We start from the raw sequence: 16,105 nt of genomic DNA on the forward strand, positions 1-16,105 counted from the left end.
ACTTCTGATATTTTAACATCTATCATGTCCCCTCTCACCCCACCCTCCCACTCCCGAATCTCTAACCAGGGCCGGCTTAACCCTTAGGCAAACTAAGTGGCCACCTCGGGTGGCAGCTTCCGTGGGGGGGGGGGGAGCAGACGCTGGGGGCAGCAGTTGCAGGACACGGCAAGCAATGCACTGTTCTTTTTGCTAGATGGGCTCCCAGCGTCTTTTTTTTTTTTTTTTGGCAGGGTTTTGCGTGGTTTCTGAAAGTCCCTCATAACGAGGAGAGTTTGTACCGCTGTCACTCAGGAGACACCCGGATTGGACTTTTTTTTTGCTGTTACGGTGAGTTAGGAGGGAGAAGCCTCCCAGTGCAGCCCGGCCGGTCATTTCGGCGAACGTGATATGAATCTCTTTTAATTTTTAGACCTGTGCGACCATAAAAACCGCAGATGATGCATTCATCAGGCACTGCGACACGGTTTCTGAAACAGATTTACTATTGAAGAGTCTGATGCCTAATTAAGTGTTTTTACAGGATCATTCTGGCGGGGGGGGGGGGGAGCACAGAAACCTACAACATGCGGCAGACAAAGTCCCTGGAGCTCAGCTTTACGGCCCTGTCCTCTCCCTGACTGTTGAGTTTAATTGTCAGAATCTCAGGAGAGGGTGGGACTTAGGTCCTGAAAGTTAATTAGGGGGAGGGGGGGGGGGATGCAAGCCTGGGCGCCTAATCCCATTGCACCTGCCTCGTCTCTAAATTCATCATCAAAACTAGTACATGTAGGGACTGGACAGTCTCCTGCGTGAAAGGAATCGAGAGACCGAACTTCATGGGGGTGGTACACTCAATGCAGGATATTTGTACAGAGAGAGAGAGAGAGAGATTGTGTGTGTGTGTGTGAGAGAGAGAGAGAGTGAGTGTGTGTGTGTGAGAGAGAGAGAGAGAGAGTGTGAGTGTGTATGTGTGAGAGATAGAGAGAGAGTGTGTGAGAGAGAGATAGAGAGAGAGAGTGTGAGAGAGACAGAGAGAGAGAGAGTGTGAGAGAGAGAGAGAGTGAGAGAAAGAGATAGAGAGATATGGTGGAAGAATATCACTAGTCCTCAATCCCCTGTGTCTCCCATATCTATCTTCCTGTGTCTCATCTGAGATAATTCACTGTGATCTCATCCCTCATGTCCAATCCATACTGAACTCCTACACACTGTCTGCTCCTCTCAGCACAGTCTGCCAAAGCTCGCTCTCCCTCACACACACACACACACACACACACACACACACACACACACACACACACGAAAGCCAACCCCTCATGAAGAGGAAGCTATCTCAGAATGACTCCTTCCCTGTTGACCTCCATTGCCCCACCACTCCCCACCCCCCTTTACCCCACCCAGGATGTTTGAAGGCCTGGCCATCTTGCGCCCTTTCCTCCCAGGTCGTCCGGCACCAGTCTGCACCGGGATGTGTCTATTCAGGGATGAAGGGGCTGGCTTTGTGGAGGGGGGGGTCCCTGTTGATCATGAAGCAGGAATAAATGGTTTTTTTCCCCCACGTTGGGCTCCAGCTGTAGGAATGAATGGAGAATGCATTGCTTGTGAGAGGGGGGGGGGGGGGGGAACGGAGGTCACGGCGCTCCTGGTCTGCTGGGCAGGAGAAGGGAGAGCCTCCAGGGCCCAGCTGGGTTTCCTGCTGCGGTCGGAGGTGTTTGGGGAAGCCGTGCCCCCCCTGGGAGGGGAGGGCCGGGCATAGCAAGCATTCCTCACCCTCAATGCCTCCTTTTCAGCTCTTTCCACGCTGCCCACCCCCTCCCCCGACAGAGCTTTATTTATTCGGGTTCTAAGGGAGAGGTCCATTCATTTCCCCACCTCAAGTCCAGGCCGTGTTCTGGGGTGGGGATGGGAGTTTATTTTTAAGGTAGATATTTCCCTGGCGAGGGTCGTCCCTCTGGACCTGGGTGGCTGGAAGGGCAGGAGCAAAAGATATTGAAGAGACAGACAGACAGACAGAAAGTGAGTGTGAGTGTGTGAGTTAATGCTGGCTTTGACCAGCAGTCAATAAACGGCTGCTCCACAAATTGTTATACAAACATATATGACAGTATCGCCATTAATGCCTCGCTGACATTAATGAATAAACAGAAAAACTTTACTACACGTTATCAACGTACCATAAACATCTCGAGAATAATTAAAAAAACAAACCACAAAACCTACATACGAATTGTGTTACCCAGCAGTGATCATACGTATTGCGTCGTCACACTAGCACATACTCCGTGTGCACACAAAGAGCTGCGCACGCTGCTCGCTCACTCAAAAGCTGCCTTATCATCTGAAATGACACCTGGAGAACCCAATACACCATAACCACACAAGTACGCAACACAGTATACACGGGATGGCTTTAAGCACATTCCAGAACTTGTTTTATGCCACAGTAAGCAAGTCCGGTCTGAATACGGTCCACGCCCTCTAATCAAGTCCTATACCGTAACACGCAATAAAGCTTTCTTTCTACATTCAATAACATTTCTGAAACATTAACGCTGATATTCGCAGATACATATAAATCATTGATGGTGAAGGATACAAAAAAACTGGGGCAGAGATCACACAGGATTATTGGACGGAGTCAATACAGGCCGCAGAAACATCTGTGCAGTCTCCAAGAGGGGAGAGAGCAATGCCCTGGCAGTCTGGACAGCGCTGCTGTGTAACAGTTACAAAGTATCCATTCCTTTCTGCACTGGGGATACATTGTATCCTCTCTCAGTGCTGGGGCCTTTCATGTGGCTTCTGCTTGTTACAAAGTAACGTTTTGAAGTCTAGCCTTATTGAAATTGTTTCATTGAAAGCAATTTGTATACACCTTGGCAATACCCGCAGGCTGCGAATGCACAACACTGAAGAGATTTTAGGAGTGGTGGGAGTAAGGAATGATTGATTAGAGCATGCAATCAATATCAACTTCTGTCCTTGTGTCATTTTATCTTTTGATAGTTTGTAATAAAGCTTGCAAGAAAAAGTATTTTTCACATTAACTAAGACAGTGAGAAAAAAAGATGCAAAGGGATACAGAGCCTGTCACCTCTAGTACTGGAGGGATCAGGGGATGGGAGCAGGGACACAGAGCCCGACACCTCTAGGACTGGAGGGCTCAGGGGATGGGAGCAGGGATACAGAGCCTGTCACCTCTAGGACTGGAGGGATCAGGGGATGGGTGCAGGGATACGGAGCCTGTCACCTCTAGGACTGGAGGGATCAGGGGATGGGAGCAGGGATACGGAGCCTGTCACCTCTAGGACTGGAGGGATCAGGGGATGGGAGCAGGGATACAGAGCCTGTCACCTCTAGGACTGGAAGGATCAGGGGATGGGTGCAGGGATACAGAGCCCGTCACCTCTAGGACTGGAAGGATCAGGGGATGGGTGCAGGGATACAGAGCCCGTCACCTCTAGGACTGGAGGGATCAGGGGATGGGAGCAGGGATACGGAGCCCGTCACCTCTAGGACTGGAGGGATCAGGGGATGGGAGCAGGGCTACAGAGCCTGTCACCTCTAGGACTGGAGGGATCAGGGGATGGGAGCAGGGATACAGAGCCCGTCACCTCTAGGACTGGAGGGATCAGGGGATGGGAGCAGGGATACAGAGCCTATCACCTCTAGGACTGGAGGGATCAGGGGATGGGAGCAGGGATACAGAGCCTGTCACCTCTAGGACTGGAGGGATCGGGGGATGGGTGCAGGGATACAGAGCCTGTCACCTCTAGGACTGGAGGGATCAGGGGATGGGAGCAGGGATACAGAGCCCGTCACCTCTAGGACTGGAGGGATCAGGGGATGGGGGCAGGGATACAGAGCCTGTCACCTCTAGGACTGGAGGGATCAGGGGACGGGCACAGGGATACAGAGCCTGTCACCTCTAGGACTGGAGGGCTCAGGGGACGGGAGCAGGGATACAGAGCCTGTCACCTCTAGGACTGGAGGGCTCAGGGGACGGAAGCAGGGATACAGAGCCTGTCACCTCTAGGACAGGAGGGCTCAGGGGACGGGAGCAGGGATACAGAGCCTGTCACCTCTAGGACAGGAGGGATCAGGGGATGGGAGCAGGGACACAGAGCCTGTCACCTCTAGGACTGGAGGGCTCAGGGGATGGGCACAGGGATACAGAGCCCGTCACCTCTAGGACTGGAGGGATCAGGGGATGGGAGCAGGGATACAGAGCCTGTCACCTCTAGGACTGGAGGGATCAGGGGACGGGAGCAGTGATACAGAGCCTGTCACCTCTAGGACTGGAGGGATCAGGGGATGGGAGCAGGGATACAGAGCCTGTCACCTCTAGGACAGGAGGGATCAGGGGATGGGAGCAGGGATACAGAGCCTGTCACCTCTAGTACTGGAGGGATCAGGGGACGGGAGCAGTGATACAGAGCCCGTCACCTCTAGGACTGGAGGGATCAGGGAATGGGTGCAGGGATACAGAGCCTGTCACCTCTAGGACAGGAGGGATCAGGGGATGGGAGCAGGGATACAGAGCCTGTCACCTCTAGGACAGGAGGGATCAGGGGATGGGAGCAGGGACACAGAGCCTGTCACCTCTAGGACTGGAGGGCTCAGGGGATGGGCACAGGGATACAGAGCCTGTCACCTCTAGGACTGGAGGGATCAGGGGATGGGAGCAGGGATACAGAGCCTGTCACCTCTAGGACTGGAGGGCTCAGGGGATGGGAGCAGGGATACAGAGCCCGTCACCTCTAGGACTGGAGGGATCAGGGGACGGGAGCAGGGATACAGAGCCCGTCACCTCTAGGACTGGAGGGATCAGGGGATGGGAGCAGGGATACAGAGCCTGTCACCTCTAGGACTGGAGGGATCAGGGGACGGGAGCAGTGATACAGAGCCCGTCACCTCTAGGACTGGAGGGATCAGGGGACGGGAGCAGTGATACAGAGCCCGTCACCTCTAGGACTGGAGGGATCAGGGAATGGGTGCAGGGATACAGAGCCTGTCACCTCTAGGACAGGAGGGATCAGGGGATGGGAGCAGGGATACAGAGCCTGTCACCTCTAGGACTGGAGGGATCAGGGGATGGGAGCAGGGATACAGAGCCTGTCACCTCTAGGACTGGAGGGATCAGGGGATGGATGCAGGGATACAGAGCCCGTCACCTCTAGGACTGGAGGGATCAGGATATGGTATGGTGTGCTGTCTGCCCCTTGTAAGCACTGCATGGAGTTCTGGTTCCTTTTTACTGGGAAGTATTGTATCAGTTACAGAATTCAAATGCCGATCTGAATGGGAGCTCTAGGCTTTTCCAGCCCAGGCCGTGGCATGGAGGGCTCTGAGGGATAGGTATGGTCCCTCCACCTGCCTCACCCCACCCACACATGCACACACACCCACCCACATGCAGGCGACATGCGCACACGTGTGTATACAGACACGCTGCAAGCTCTCCATGTTTACACAGCATGGCGAAGGCATGGGGTCGCAGGTCACTGGCTGGACAGACCGGCATTACCACAGCTGCGAGGAATGCAATTTTATGTCATTGTTTAGGCGAGAGCGCTGAGCTCACTGTCCCTGCAGCCTGCACCCTGACTCCAATCACGCTGCTCTTCCTGCCTCGGCTGCCCCTTTCCAGCAGTCTCTCTGAAGGGCACTGTCTGTGGCAGGAAGTAAGGAGACCAGATGGCTCCAGAGCTTGAAAGGCAGGCTGAGACTGTCCAGGATCCTCCTGCAGCGCAGCCATGGACATGTAGGGTCAGGGACTTAAATGTTACTACCTCTCCTTACACAGCATCAGAGACATCTCTCCCGCTGCCTAACAACATTTTATATACCCCAAAGAAACATCCTTCCCAGTGCCTGCTAACTCCTATTACACACCATAAGAGACATCCCTCCAGCACTAATACTATTATACACCATAAGAGACATCCCTCCAGCACACACCATGGTGTATAATACTATTATACTATATACACCATTATACACCATAGGAGACATCCCTCCCAGCACTAATACTATTGTACACCATAAGCGACATCCCTCCCAGCACTAATACTTTTACACACCATAAGAGACATCCCTCCGAGCACTAATACTATTATACACCATAAGAGACATCCCTCCCAGCACTAATACTTTTACACACCATAAGAGACATCCCTCCCAGCATTAATACTATTATACACCATAAGAGACATCCCTCCCAGCACTAATACTTTTACACACCATAAGCGACATCCCTCCCAGCACTAATACTTTTACACACCATAAGAGACATCCCTCCCAGCACTAATACTTTTACACACCATAAGAGACATCCCTCCCAGCACTAATACTATTATACACCATAAGAGACATCCCTCCCAGCACTAATACTATTATACACCATAAGAGACATCCCTCCAGCACTAATACTATTATACACCATAAGAGACATCCCTCCCAGCACTAATACTATTATACACCATAAGAGACATCCCTCCCAGCACTAATACTATTACACACCATAAGAGACATCCCTCCCAGCACTAATACTATTACACACCATAAGAGACATCCCTCCCAGCACTAATACTTTTACACACCATAAGAGACATCCCTCCCAGCACTAATACTTTTACACACCATAAGAGACATCCCTCCAGCACACACCATGGTGTATAATACTATTATACTATATACACCATTATACACCATAGGAGACATCCCTCCCAGCACTAATACTATTGTACACCATAAGAGACATCCCTCCAGCACTAATACTATTACACACCATAAGAGACATCCCTCCAGCACTAATACTATTACACACCATAAGAGACATCCCTCCAGCACTAATACTATTACACACCATAAGAGACATCCCTCCCAGCACTAATACTATTACACACCATAAGAGACATCCCTCCAGCACTAATACTATTACACACCATAAGAGACATCACGCCAGCACTAATACTATTATACACCATAAGAGACATCCCTCCCAGCACTAATACTATTATACACCATAAGAGACATCCCTCCCAGCAATAATACTATTACACACCATAAGAGACATCCCTCCCAGCACTAATACGATTACACACCATAAGAGACATCCCTCCAGCACTAATACTATTACACACCATAAGAGACATCACGCCAGCACTAATACTATTATACACCATAAGAGACATCCCTCCCAGCACTAATACTATTACACACCATAAGAGACATCCCTCCAGCACTAATACTATTACACACCATAAGAGACATCCCTCCCAGCACTAATACTATTACACACCATAAGAGACATCCCTCCAGCACTAATACTATTACACACCATAAGAGACATCACGCCAGCACTAATACTATTATACACCATAAGAGACATCCCTCCCAGCACTAATACTATTATACACCATAAGAGACATCCCTCCCAGCAATAATACTATTACACACCATAAGAGACATCCCTCCCAGCACTAATACTATTACACACCATAAGAGACATCACGCCAGCACTAATACTATTATACACCATAAGAGACATCCCTCCCAGCACTAATACTATTACACACCATAAGAGACATCCCTCCAGCACTAATACTATTACACACCATAAGAGACATCACGCCAGCACTAATACTATTATACACCATAAGAGACATCCCTCCCAGCACTAATACTATTATACACCATAAGAGACATCCCTCCCAGCAATAATACTATTACACACCATAAGAGACATCCCTCCCAGCACTAATACTATTACACACCATAAGAGACATCACGCCAGCACTAATACTATTATACACCATAAGAGACATCCCTCCCAGCAACTATTAACTCCTATTACACACCATAAGATACACCTCCCAGCTCCTATTATTTTATTATACACCATAAGAGACATCACGCCAGCACTAATACTATTATACACCATAAGAGACATCCCTCCCAGCACTAATACTATTATACACCATAAGAGACATCCCTCCCAGCAATAATACTATTACACACCATAAGAGACATCCCTCCCAGCACTAATACTATTACACACCATAAGAGACATCACGCCAGCACTAATACTATTATACACCATAAGAGACATCCCTCCCAGCACTAATACTATTACACACCATAAGAGACATCCCTCCAGCACTAATACTATTACACACCATAAGAGACATCACGCCAGCACTAATACTATTATACACCATAAGAGACATCCCTCCCAGCACTAATACTATTATACACCATAAGAGACATCCCTCCCAGCAATAATACTATTACACACCATAAGAGACATCCCTCCCAGCACTAATACTATTACACACCATAAGAGACATCACGCCAGCACTAATACTATTATACACCATAAGAGACATCCCTCCCAGCAACTATTAACTCCTATTACACACCATAAGACACACCTCCCAGCTCCTATTATTTTATTATACACCATAAGAGACATCCCTCCCAGCTCCTATTTTATTATACACCAAAAGAGACATCCCTCCCAGGTCCTATTATACACCGTAAGAGACATCCCTCCCAGCTCCTATTATTCTATTATACACCATAAGAAACATCACGCCAGCACTAATACTATTATACACTATAAGAGACATCCCTTCCTGCACCTATTAACTCCTATTACACACCATAAGAGACATCCCACCCAGCAACTATTAACTCCTATTACACACCATAAGACACACCTCCCAGCTCCTATTATTTTATTATACACCATAAGAAACATCCCTCCCAGCTCCTACTATTCTATTATACACCATAAGAGACACCTCCCAGCTCCTATTTTATTATACACCATAAGAGACATCCCTCCCAGCAACCATCAACTCCTATTACACACCATAAGAGATATCCCTCCCGGCACCCATTAACTTCTATTATACATCATAAGAGACATCCCTCCCGGCACCCATTAACTTCTATTATACACCATAAGAGACATCCCTCCCGGCACCCATTAACTTCTATTATACACCATAAGAGACATCCCTCCCGGCACCCATTAACTTCTATTATACACACCATAAGAGACATTCCTCCTAGCACCTATTAACTTCTATTATACACCATAAGAGACATCACTCCAGCACTAACTCTATTATACACTATAAGAGACATCCTTCCACCCATTAACTTCTATTATACACCATAAGAGACATGCCTCCCAGCACCTATTAACATATTATACACCATAAGAGACATCCCTCCCGGCAGGTATTAACTTCTATTGTACACCATAAGAGACATCCCTCCCAGCACCTATTATACTCTGTAAGAGGCTGGAGGGATACTATGAGGGAGAACCCCCTTCTCACATCTTCTGCTCCCATTGGGAGGGAGAGCAGGGGTTAGGGGACAGTGTTCCCAGAGATGCGTCTTGTTCTCCGCCTCCTGCTTCTGTCCTGACATGTCTTCCTGTGTCTCTCTCCTCTCTCTGCTGCAAACCTGATTAAACATCCTGGCACCCAATTTTTGGTTTAGCAGATTTGGGTTTTTTTTTTTAAACTATTTCACTTGGTTTGGACATCTGTTGCAGAGGTAAATAGCCCTTTAAGGATTATCTGTGACATCACAGTACGGTCAATGGAACCGTGATGTCACCCAAGCACTGTGAGTTCACAGTCCTTTACAGCTGCTCTGTGACATCACAATGGAATGGAACCCTGATGTCACCCAAGCAGTGTGGGGCAGAGCTCCACAGACACCAGGAGCTGATTCGCACCTGAGAGAGAGAGAGAGAGAGAGATGGACAGAAAGAGAGGGCGGGAGAGAGAGGCACAGAGGCAGCAGATAATGAGATCCAGATGTCAGAATAAGCCTGGTTTATGATTTATCCTGGGGAGGGAGAAGGCTGAAGGTGGTCTGAGCTGTGCATAAAGAGGTGCCAGGCTGCGGCCGGGTCAGACCAATGGTCCATTCAGCCCAGATCCTGTCCGCCACCGTGCCCCCACACAGGATCCTCAGCTTTGGTGAAGCAATGGGAAAATCCAGTGATCAAGCAGAGAGTTTGCAGCATTTCAGCCATCAGCCAATGCCAAAAACAGCTGCTGGAAAGACGGAAGGTGTCCCGTGAAACTGCCACCTGTGACCCTCTGACCAGGGACAGCCACCACAGCGAGGGGATGAGGGGGAAAAACGTCTCGTTTCCTTTTCCCAGGGAGAGATGGGAGAGGATACCCTGCCACCATCTCCCCCCTCCCCAACTGCACCACCACCCATCAGAGATCCGAAGCTGCCGGTATCAAAAGCTTTGTGCCCCAGACACTAGTGGCAGTGGTGGTGGGGGGGGGGGGGGGGGGTCGTCGCTTGTTTATTTGGATCCGCATTCCCACTGGCTAAAGCGAGGGCCGATCACCCCCCCCCCCCGGGGGCGGGAAAGCATTTATCTGCCCCCTGGAGCCCCCGGAATGTAGTAATTGCCCTCATTTTGTGAATGACTCCATTCACGGGAAAGGGGGGGGTGGGGAGAAGACTCAGCTCCGCCCCCCCTTGGAATGCTGGACCGCTGCCCGCCGCGTCACTGGCCCACCAGCGTTCCCTTTTGGAACCTTGCCTGGGAAAGTGGGCGGGGCCGGGCCGAAGCCGCTATAAGTGGGGAGGTGGGCAGCGCCGGGAAGCAGTTCCCCGTGTGTGTGCGCGCCATGTGAAAGAGAGAGAGAGGGGGAGCCTGTGGCCGGATCGGAGACCTGATTTTCCTTTCGGGAGGGAGTTGCTGTTATTAATTATTCTTTTTGGAGTGGTCGGTCTCGTTCGCCTGTTTCCGTGAGCCTGCAAAAGCCATGCAAGGGGCAGCTCTGACCTGCTTCATGGTACTGGCAGCGCCTTTAACTCTGGTAAGTGCACCTCCTACCTTCCATCCCTCCCTTTGAAGGGGTTTATTTTTGTCCCTCTTCTTAAAATTTATTTAAAAAATTTTTTTATATACTGCACAACGGGGTAGGGATCTATCCGTGTAGGTGGTTCACAAAATAAAACATACATAAGTTAATCATACACAAATAAAACATACATAAATTAATCATACACAAATAAAACATAAATAAATTAATCATACACAAATAAAACATACCTAAATTAATCATACACAAATAAAACATACATAAATTAATCATACACAAATAAAACATACCTAAATTAATACAATTACAGGGGAAACTCATTATTTGTTGATAACAAAAGTAGTGTATTATGCGAAAGTCTTATTATAAATTACATGCACGTGTAAAGAGAGAGGTTTTTTTTTAAATTCTGCCCGGTTTGACGTCAATCGGACCTTTAAGGTGGCTTTAAGGAGAAAAGAAACGCGTCTTGTGTTAATGAAGGAGTAAGGTGATTCTCCCGCTGGGCTTTGGTGCCAGGGACCTGTCACTGCTCCTGGCCGCCTCTGTCATGTCACCAGAGCAGGGGAGAGGGCTGGGCTTTCAGTCAGGACTCTTTTTCCAAAATATTATTTGCCCCGTCTTAGCAACGCCGTTTGGAAACAGCGAAGGGCTTGAATGCAGCTCCATGTTTATCTGTTTATAGCCGGCTTGCTTCCTGCTGGGGGGTGAACGAGGGGGCAATTTCTGTGCTGGGAAGATCCCATGTGTCCCCCCCGTCTCTGAGCTTCCCCCTTTTTCTGTTTCCCTGCACAGGTTTCCTGCCACTGCCCCCTGCTGTGTACCTGCCCCTCCTCCTCCGGCCTGAGCCGCTGTGCCCCCGGGGTCAGCAGGGTGCCGGACAGCTGCGGGTGCTGCAAAGTGTGTGCCCAGCAGCTGAACCAGGACTGTGGCAAGCTGTGGCCCTGTGACCCCCACAAGGGCCTGGAATGCAACTATGGGGCAGACCCCCTGGCCGTCAAGGGGATCTGTCGAGGTAAGTTGGGGGGGGTCGGACGAGGGGGGTGGGAGAAGCTGGCTGCTTGGGGGGGGGTAGTGTGCACCCCCCCCATACAGCTGCTCAGTTGCTGTCTGCGCAATGCAAGGGGTCCGGCACGGGGGGGGGGGGCTGATACGAGCGGCCAAGGTCATAAATCCAGCAGCTGTGCTGGGGGCCCCCCCCCCCCCGCAGCCAGTTCTTTTTCAGGGGGGATCCACCAGGAATCTACAGGGGGGGGGGGGGGTCGGGACTAGTTTTCACCTCCTGGGTCCTGGAGGTGCCCGCTCCCAGGAATCTGCAGCCTGTTAAAGTCAATACAGAAGCCCATTCCTATGATCCCGTTTCGGCCTGCTCTGCTTCACCCCCCTTCTTCCGCTCCTCTGACCCCCCCCCCCCCACAAGGTGCATTTCATCCCCTAAGGCTGTTAGATGGGGGGGGGGGGGAGTGAGTTCACCACTGAGGAATGTTAAGGGATGTTTGATAACCAGATATCCGGATAAAAGGGGGGACGACGATGGTGCTGCTGCACTGTTTGTCATCAGAAACCTATTCTTGAGAGCGCCACAAGCAGGAAGAGTTGGAAGGGAAACCCCAGGAGAAGTTTTAGCCTTGGGAAGGCTTACGCTGTTCACCCTTTTTATATATTTTAATGTAAACAGCATAGGTAGGTGCATATTATTATTAAGTAACTGGATTATTTGTAAGTTAAAAAAAAGGAGAACCCGAAATAAAGTCAGAGGGGAAAAGCTAGGAAAGAAACAAAAAACCAAACCCCTCTCCCTACTGGCCAGGCAGCCCCTTCTCCATCTGCACTGCCAATTAAAACAAAAATCTCTTTTTTGTTTTGTAAGATATCCCAGGAGGTGCTGCTGGTGCTTGTTTTGCTGTAATCCTCGCCCAGGGGGTGTAACAGTCAGAGCCAGACCTCCCCTTCTGTAACTGGATCTACCCCCTGCCCCCTTTTCCAGAAGTTATTTAAAGCTGGGTCTCTCTGTAAATAGAGCCCCCCCTCCCCCCCCCCAGCCGGAGGAGGTGGCAGATTTTACACCTTGCTCTGTTTTGGGAGGATCACGCCACGAGGAGAAGCTTCCCTTTCAGCTTGACAATGGGTCCTGGCTTTGTTTAAATGGTGGTCGATGATTTTTGTTTTGTTTTGGGAGGGGGTCATTAACGAGGATCTGATCCCCCCCCCCCCAAGTTGATCAGGGATCTTTTTTATCGCTCAGTGTTCGGGTCTGGTTTATTCGGGGGCTCCTTGCTTATCCGGTTGCCTCCAAGGGGGGGGGCTCGGTTATAACTGGGGGTGGTGGGGGGGGGCCTGGCCGGTTTATAACCCGGGGGTCCTGTACACCCCTGCGCCTTTCTCTCTCTCTCTCTCCGCAGCCAGGCGGGAGGGACGCAGCTGCGAGTACGGCGGCCGCCTGTACCAGAACGGCGAGAGCTTCCGGCCCGGCCGCGAGCACCGGTGCACCTGCATCGACGGCGCCGTGGGCTGCGCGCCCCTCTTACCCCGGCGGCTGCCCCCGGCCGGCCGCAAGTGCCCCCGCCCGGCGAAGGCGCCCGGCCGCTGCTGCCAGAAGGTCGTCTGCCCGAAAGGGGCGAACAGGTCCGGCGGGGCGGCCCTCGACAAGGCCAACGACTTCGTCCACGTGGGCAAGGAGCGGCACTGGAAGGACCTGCCGGGTGAGTGCCCCCCCCCCCTAAGCCTCTTTCCTCACAGGGAAGTGCTTTGGTGGCTCACAGGTCGTGGTGAAGGAGCCACGTGAGCTGACACCAGTGGCACTGCAGAAAACAGGTTTACACTAGAGCGCCACCTGCTGGGAGTGCGGTAACAGCGCCTTTATTTTTTTTTTTTACCCTGCGCAGTTTGGAGTCCCCTCTTCGGGGGCCACGTCCTGGCCGAGGAGGAGGAGAAGTGCCTGCCCCAGACCACGGAGTGGTCCCCCTGCTCCAGGACCTGCGGGATGGGGGAGTCCACCCGCGTCTCCAACCAGAACCCGCAGTGCGGGACGAGGAAGGAGAGCCGGCTGTGCCAGGTGCGGCCCTGCGACCGGCCGGACTTCACCAAGCTGAAGGTGAGGAGAGGGAGGGAGAGAGAAAGCAGCCCCCCCCCAGTGAGGGGGAGAGGAGGGAAGCGGGGAGGAGGGGGGCATTAACTTTGTAGGTGCCTGGTAGGGGAAGCCCATAGGGGGGTTTGTAGGACCAGGCAGAGCTTGGGCTTCACGGATACTCGATCCACAAGGTAGAGTCCGTAACCCTACGTGAGGCTTCAAAGGCCTAAACCCGTCTGAGAGAGAGGAGAGAGAGGAAAGTCCTGAGCCCAGCAAGGAGCATCCTTAGTGGTGGGGCAGCTGGGAGTTTATAGAAACATAGAAATGACGGCAGAAGACGACCAAACGGCCCATCCAGTCTGCCCAGCAAGCTTTTGCACTTTTTTTTCTCTCACATACTTATCTGTTTCTCTTGGCCCTTAGTAACCTTTTGGTTCTATTTCCCTTCCACCCCCACCATTAATGTAGAGAGCAGTGTTGGAGCTGCATCTAAGTGAAATATCTAGCTTAATTAGTTAGGGGTAGTAACCGCCGCAATAAGCAAGCTACACCCATGCTTATTTACCCAGACTATGTAATTCAGTCCTTGTTGGTTGTTGTCTGTATATAGATCCACTTTTCTTCATTCCCCCTGTTGAAAGTGAAGTATCAGTCTTTCCCCCCTGCCGTTGAAGCAGAGAGCTTATAGACAGGACCTCTCTCCAGGGAGAGCCCGAGGGACCCTCCTGCTGTCCATCCCCTCCCTTTTTACATTTTTTTTTTTTTTATTATTTCAGAAGGGGAAAAAGTGCCTGAGGACCTCCAAAGCCCGCGAGCTCGTCCGCTACCTCCACGCCGGCTGCGAGAGCGTCCAGCTCTACCGGCCCAGCTACTGCGGCGCCTGCCTGGACGGGCGCTGCTGCGCGCCGCTGCGCACCCGCACGGTCAGCGTGGCCTTCCGCTGCCGGGACGGCCGGGGCTTCTCCCGCCAGGTGGCGGCCGTCCGCTCCTGCCGCTGCGGCCCCGACTGCGGGCACCTGAACGAAGCGCAGCGGCCGGAGGGCGACATCCACGGGTTCACCGAGTGAGGAGGAGGGCTCATCCTGACCGGTGGGGATGGGATCGGCACGTCCAGTCTTAAGGGGGGGGGGAGGGAGCCCACTGGGGGCCGTCTTTGATCCCAAACGAGCAGCCGGGGGCCGCTGTAAAAGATGGGATGCAGCCTTTCGTGGCGAGAAAAGGTGGATTTTTTAAATTATTAATTATTATTTTTTCGTAAGAAGTGCCCTGCTGGTTCAGAGCGATGGTCTGCAGGAGATCTCCGTCTGCCCTCCGGAAATGTGAAATTCTGCCAGAGTCGCTTCTGAGCTTTGCTGAAAAGCAGGAGCGGAGGGAGGTGGCAGGGCCGCTGGCTGTGGGGGGGGGGGGGGGGGGTGGGCCCTGGGGGGGGTTTTCTGCCTTTATCCTTCCCCAGGAAGGAGGCAGATCTGGCGGGGGGGGGGGGGGGGGGGCGCAGCGACACCCCTGGAGCACGGAGAATGTTCCCCTGGGGTTGGGGCCGGCTGAAGGTTGGAGGGGGGGGGGGAGAGTTTTAAGTGTTATGCAGGCTGGTCTGCCCCCCCCCCCCCCCCAGACCTCCTCTTCTCTTCCTGGGGGAGCGAGTGCACTTTGAATCGGGGACACCGCAGGGACTTTTGCACACCTCGGCTTCACCTGTGTGGGTTTTTTTTTTTGCACGGAGCCTGTTTTTTTTTGTTTTTTTTTTTATCTGAGCTTCTGATCCGGAGCTGATTCGCCGTCTTCATTTGTAACAAATGTTCCTATTATAAAACTCTGCCTACATTGTCCCATTGGGTGGTTTTTGTTTTGTTTTTCGTACGTTTAACAAAACAATGTACGGTTATCCTCTGGGTTGTTTTTTTTTTTTAATGCCTTGGGATGCTGTCGATGCTGGCGGAGGCTTGGTTTCCGAGGATGGCCGGGGGTCAGACCCACTCCACCACCTTCCATGAAATGTTTTTTGGCTCCTAGAATTCAAGGTTATGTAACCGCTCACGGCAGAACCCTCTCTCACCAGTGAGACCTTGCCACCTGTCAGCAAACTTTATTACTGACAGTCAGTAAAAAAAAAAGTAAGTCTGTTGCTTCGGGGAGGGTGGCAGCACCTGCAGGACCACCCTTAGCCCACCCCTCAAAT

At 51.5% G+C, this 16,105-nt stretch overlaps 1 protein-coding gene across 1 annotated transcript; it reads left to right on the plus strand.

Moving 5' to 3' along the window:
* The first annotated feature begins 10,651 nt into the window (after nucleotides 1-10,651).
* On the plus strand, nucleotides 10,652-15,310 carry LOC115082317 (CCN family member 1-like). The gene is made up of 5 exons (XM_029586551.1): nucleotides 10,652-10,853; nucleotides 11,655-11,874; nucleotides 13,262-13,561; nucleotides 13,745-13,953; nucleotides 14,706-15,310. Exons 1-5 carry the CDS (start codon nucleotides 10,800-10,802, stop codon nucleotides 14,994-14,996), a joined length of 1,074 nt encoding a protein of 357 aa, XP_029442411.1. The 5' UTR covers nucleotides 10,652-10,799; the 3' UTR covers nucleotides 14,997-15,310.
* Nucleotides 15,311-16,105: the final 795 nt, after the last annotated feature.

This window comes from Rhinatrema bivittatum, unplaced genomic scaffold, assembly GCF_901001135.1.
Source record: "Rhinatrema bivittatum unplaced genomic scaffold, aRhiBiv1.1, whole genome shotgun sequence".
Taxonomy (NCBI): domain Eukaryota; kingdom Metazoa; phylum Chordata; class Amphibia; order Gymnophiona; family Rhinatrematidae; genus Rhinatrema; species Rhinatrema bivittatum.